Here is a 6047-nt window from a genome sequence, read left to right on the forward strand (position 1 = left end):
CAAATGATGAAAAGAAAATATGAAATAACAAATGTAGCCACACAAGAGACAGATTATTCGGTCTAAGACATATATAGCAATTGTATCTTGATAATTTATTTATAATTCATTAATATTTTTTATCATATTTTCCTCACAGATTAACATTTTTTTATATTGATTACTATACAATTCTTTTGAAAATTCTTTAGACCAAATTTAGTAAAGACGAAATTGAGGGGGGAACACGGTGTTGGAAAATGTTGGTTGATTATATAGGGAATCACGTAAGCATGACTGTAGTGGGCTCCCTCTTTCCCTTATTGGCAGTCAGCCCCCCTTAATGAACAGTTTGGGATCAAACACTGAGTTTTCCTTCAAAAGCCTTACTTTTTCCGTTGAAATGTTAGTAGATGAGAAACAAGCATAAAGACCGTTTTTCCTTTTCCATAATTTATGTGTATTCAGTATACCTGTGACATGAACTATTCCCAGATTATAAATTATCTACAAAAAGATTTCAGTATGAAAAAATATCGTGTTATTGTTTTGAAAATTAGCGACGCACATTATCGTCATTTGTTTTGATGTCCTTATATTATAAATATTATTCCGTGAGGGCATGACCGTTAAATGATCATTTATATATCAAGTAGTGTTGACTTGTATTTTTCAAAATATAATGAATTATAGTAGTGTAGTACTGGCCAAAGGTCAGTTTTATCCGGCCACTCGCTCACCGCCACGCAACCTTTTATTCAATATCGCATAATACGACACAATACAGTTACCTCCCGACACATACTATTTGTCTTCTTAATGAGGGTCTTGTTGGAGTCATTCATGCATTTCTGTATTCTTTAGCCATTAAGTCATATAATCTATTCAATATATCTGTATCCAATAGTATATCTCTTTTCTTTATATTGTAGCACCCCATCATTCTCAGTTCTTTATTTTTTTACCCATTTTTCTCTAAATTGTTTTTATCCCACCCCTATTTTTCACTATTCTGAAGAAAAAAAATCTAGACTTTTTTTTTATAGAAACCCAGTATACTGAATTAATAAAATAAATAGTAATGCTCGTTGATGTTGTTGATTCCATGTTGATAGATTTGCAGAAGAAAGTATCTAGTGTGGAGAGTTGTCTCATTGGCACTCATACCACATCTTCCTATATCTATTTGAACCTTCAAATTATCACTAAACAGTTGTTTTTATGCTCTTCAACTTCATATGAGAGTATGCCTTCAAACTGTTTTGATTCGAGTGTCTGGTCTTGCTTTCAGATTTCTATTTATAGACATCAAGTCTTTTCTTATACCGTGACACCATGCTAAATACGAGATGAAATAACACTAATATATTTATATGCGTGTGTCAGAAAAGTTAGTCTCCACTTTCTTAGCCATTACATGGTTTATTGTCCTATTTTGTAAATACCGACTCGTCATATTATGACAAGAATGATTGGTACTGCTGTAAAAAGTATGTAGGGAGTGTTTTTATTACTATATTTATTGTAGTTGTCAATCTAGTTGTGTATTAAGACAAGTAGACAGCGACTGAGCTCGTTCACATTTTGGACCGTTGCACGATGCGGCCGGTACCATGCACTATTCTAGCAATAGTGCTTTTTGCTGCACTAAGTGCAGCCCAGATGGGTGAATTTCACGGTGAGTTTTGTTTTACCATTTTCTTATCTGTAAACTGAAGCTTTTTTGTATTTTAAAAACGGTAAACATCTGGCCTAAAAATTTAAGAAACTGCGTAGTTGGAAAAAAGTTATTGTTCAGTATGACTGCTGCAAAATATAAATATATCTCACTCAGAAGAGAATAGTTATGCAGATGTCTATTTGATTAATCCAGATACTTTTTGCCAACTGTATTTTTTTCTTTTATCTTTTTATTGTGGAATAGGAAATACGTTGTTTTAAATTAAATGTGAATTTTCTTGTATAACCTTTAACGAAATAGTAAAACATCCTTTGTGGTAATGCGCAAAAAAAAGTAGAAAGAAGGAAGAAAGAAAAAATCGGAATTTTGCATTGTTTTAAAGGTAAAATATAGATTTCCAACTTTTAGTCAACAATAAGCAGACGAGACTCGATGCAATTTTGAAAAAAAAATGTTCCGAAGTTATAACTTATTGAGGGTAATATCTTCCGCATCATATTTTGTAATTTAACGTGATTAAAAAAAAAAGATGAAAGAAGAGAGTTTTGACCCATTAAGTTGCTTCTACTTGATCCAACGGTTGAACAAAAATTATTCGGACACTCTGTCTTTAGAAACACACAAATACATATGTGTATGAAATTTGCCTTCATCTTCTTTTTCATATTCATCGGAATATTTCAGATTTTATTTTCAGGATTTTCAAATTTATGTAACATAAAATAAAAAGGAAGAGATAATCACGGATAATCTTTTTTTAAATTAACATTCCGTCATTGTAAATTACATTGCTCATGAATTTTGGAACTGAGGGGGCGATGCGATTTGCAATAAAACGGAACAACTAGCGACGAGCGTAGCGATCCATTCTTTTTTTACAATGATATATTTAACAATAAAAGGGGCGTACGCGCTCTACGCTCCTTGATTATAATCAATGATATATTTTACAATAAAAGGGGCGTACGCGCTATACGCTCCTTGATTATGTCGAAATGATATGATTCTTTTATGAAGAGTTGTCTCATTGGCACTGATACCACATCCTCTGGCTATATCTTCTTAGGATCGTCTTGATTCTAACTGACTATAAGAATGCGGCCAAGTTAACGTGACGTTAAACTCCAAACAATCAATCAATCACTTTGTCATTGACCCTTGTTACAGACCGTTTAAAGATAAGACATTCGGTCTCTTTTTTTCTATAGTGTAGTCGTGAGTCATTATTTCAATCTTTTAGTTTTATCGTATCCTTTTGAAATTTGATGGCTGCACTGCCGTTGGCAAAGTCTTTATTTTTATATTTTATTCTTTTATCCAACTATTTATTTTGATATATAATATGTATGCATTAATTTTTTTTACCTTTAAGTCTTTTTTTTATATATCTTCTATAAATGACCATATGTTTTGGCCCTGGGCACTAATAAATGTAAAGTTCATTCGACCGTCTTTGACAGTTTTATGCTGTAATATTATTTTTATGCTTAACAAGTACGACGTGATGTGTATTTACAGTGACGATAATGCAATTAAAAAGAAAAAAATATAGTCATCTACGAAGCTCACAGAAGTTCTTAGATATTATGACAGGAATAGCACAATCGAAAAAAAGAAAAACGATCGGTCCCTTTCTTTCTTATAAAATATTCGAAACTTAAACGAAATTGTATCACGACAGTACATATATAGTTTATGTCTGAGATTTTGAAAATGGAGGGGACGGGGCGGTGATGTGGGACATAGGGAGTTAAAAGTGGGGTGGGTTATAGAGGTGTAAAAAGATGAATCTAGTTGGATATAGCGGGTTAACAAAGTGCATGGGAAATGGAAGATATAATTTAAAGCGGGATTCGGGATGCGGAGCACCCTTCTGTCATCTCCACAATTATTCTTTTTCATGTGCCAAATTTTATACAGCAACAAGCACATCTCCTATACTTAGAGGGGAGGGTTGAGATCTCACAAACATGTTTAACCCCGCCGCATTTTTGCGCCTTTCCCAAGTCAGGAGGCTCTGGCCTTTGTTAGTCTTGTATTATTTTAATTTTAGTTTCTTGTGTACAATTTGGAAATTAGTATGGCGTTCATTGTCACTGAACTAGTATATATTTATTAAGGGGCCAGCTGAGGGACGCCTCCGGGTGCGGGAATTTCTCGCTACATTAAAGACCTGTTGGTGACCTTCTGCTGTTGTTTTTTCTTTTTCTTTGGTCGGGTTGTTGTCTCTTCGACACATTCCCCATTTCAATTCTCAATTTTACATCTCCTGTTGTCGCTATTTTCTTAAAATAGTAACAAAGTAATATTTCATTCAATTTCGATTTCAATTCACAACTATAATTGTAGTCATCAGTTTAAGCTGGAATTTTGAAAAAACAATATAAGACATGTTCGGTCACTATACATTATACTATACTCAAATGTCCCCGACTTTTATCCCGAACGGCCTCTAAAACTGGACCTATACCTTTTGTATTTAATGTTGATTGGTTCTCATCCTGAACATGCATGAAACACTTGCAACTGGACTCAAGTTTAAGGAACCACCATTAGATCATCAATCAATCATTTTCTCATATATTTTGTACTATATTTGTAGACATGATGAGAGGATGCGTTGCCGAACGTGGTTTCTGCATTGATGTAAATAAAGTAGCAGCCCAGGGTACTCCCCCAGGAGAAGCCGCCGAGGCAGCCGAGGCAGCAGCTGGAGCGGCACCAACACAACCCCCACCACCTGCACCTCGTGGTAGAAGACGTGGCCGTGGGCCTAACCCTCTAGGGAGAGCACATCAACCAAGACAACCTCCACAACTGGACTTTTTTGGACAAATGAACATACTGAATACCCACTGTGCAAGCTATGACTTCGAACCAGCATGCATGAATACGGGTGGCTATTGTTGTTTCCCACACCCGTAAACGATTCTGTAAGTAATTAATATCTATAAAGATAAAAAGATGTGGTATAGATGCCAATGAGACAACTCTCCACCCATAACCAAATGACATAAACCCTAATAACTATAGGTCAGTGTACGGCCTTCAACAATGAGCAATACTACTAGTATACATGCTAATAAATTCTTTGTGTGAGTAATCTACTACTAAAAAAATTACCATTTTCTGCTTTACAAATGAAGTTAATGAGTTTAATTTAGTAGTCCTAGGTAGGATGTCAATGCCTAGGAAAATGTTTGTTTCTTGATATAAATTGTTAGTTTGCAGACAAATTGAAAGCATACAATTAACCTCAAATGCAGTAGCGATTTCATGAATATTATTTTCTTTGTGGTCAACTATGCAGGGACTTAGATACTAAAAAAATAATTTGTGAGTACTATTATAACAGTTTTTTTCCCTTGTAGTCAGGTCTGAGACCTTCACAAAATATTTACAGCATGCAGCTTCTTAAAATTAAACGTAACAGACAACACGCTAACACTTTGTATGAAATTTTCAAACGAACACAAAAAAATAACACACAAAAAAAAACCCCGCTGTGATACCAAGCCCACCAAAGAAAAAACCAATTCAACATCAATGTTTAGGCTTTTTACCGAATGTTAGTTTAAAAAAATTGGTGATTGCATCATAATCACAAAATTAACGTGAATTAACATAGATAAAACTAGTGATACTCATCTTCTTTAGCAAATGATTATATTCATTGTACCTATTTCTATTACAGGATTTATAGACAACAAACAGCCATAACTTATTAGCAGCAACTAAAATGTTTTTGTATGGGTACAAGGGATTATCATCATGTATTGTATTATTATCACCAACTTTTGTTTTTTATAAATAAAATATGAAAAACGTCAATGGTTAATTTTCATTTAAACGATATTTGAAAGACTTCTGAATATGCTCAACATGCGAAAAAATCATTGTAATTTTATCTACCGGCAATTATCATGGTTTTTTATACGGACGGTGCCCAAATGTCCAACAGACCAAGTCAGGTTGCATAACAAACCAGCCGATTACTACTGAAGATGAAATTTTAAAGTGTGTAAAAAAACCTGAAAAACAACAAAGCCTGTTCAGATGATAAAATTATCAACGAATACATAAAAACCTCCCTTGGTCAGTATATGGAACATTATAAATGTCAAATTGTTCAATCTTATCTTTGAATCGGGAACAATTCCTGAATCATGGGTAACTGAGACCATTAAACCATTTTACAAAAATAAAGGTGATAAATACAACCCAAAAATTATCGCCCGATTACAAAGTTTGGAAAACTATTTACTTCAATCTTAAATGCAAGACAAATAAAATTTTCTGAAGAAACATTGTTGATGTAGGAAAATCAAGTTGGTGTTCGTGAAGGTTATTCGACAACTGATTGCATTTTCGTTCTGAATTCATTTTT

At 33.8% G+C, this 6047-nt stretch overlaps 1 protein-coding gene across 1 annotated transcript; it reads left to right on the forward strand.

The window, feature by feature from the left end:
- Positions 1-1420: 1420 nt before the first annotated feature.
- On the forward strand, positions 1421-5491 carry LOC134693355 (uncharacterized). The gene is made up of 3 exons (XM_063554124.1): positions 1421-1657; positions 4263-4593; positions 5355-5491. The coding sequence occupies exons 1-2, from the start codon at positions 1579-1581 to the stop codon at positions 4583-4585; spliced, it is 402 nt and encodes a 133-aa protein (XP_063410194.1). The 5' UTR covers positions 1421-1578; the 3' UTR covers positions 4586-4593; positions 5355-5491.
- The last annotated feature ends 556 nt before the right edge of the window (positions 5492-6047 follow it).

Source organism: Mytilus trossulus, chromosome 12 (genome assembly GCF_036588685.1).
Source record: "Mytilus trossulus isolate FHL-02 chromosome 12, PNRI_Mtr1.1.1.hap1, whole genome shotgun sequence".
Taxonomy (NCBI): Eukaryota; Metazoa; Mollusca; class Bivalvia; order Mytilida; family Mytilidae; genus Mytilus; species Mytilus trossulus.

Excerpts from the sequence above, each read along its gene's own strand:
- LOC134693355 (XM_063554124.1), top strand. The coding sequence starts at position 1,579 with ATGCGGCCGGTACCATGCACTATTCTAGCAATAGTGCTTTTTGCTGCA. Across the intron at positions 1,658-4,262 it reads CCAGATGGGTGAATTTCACG|ACATGATGAGAGGATGCGTT; the intron begins GTGAGTTTTGTT and ends CTATATTTGTAG.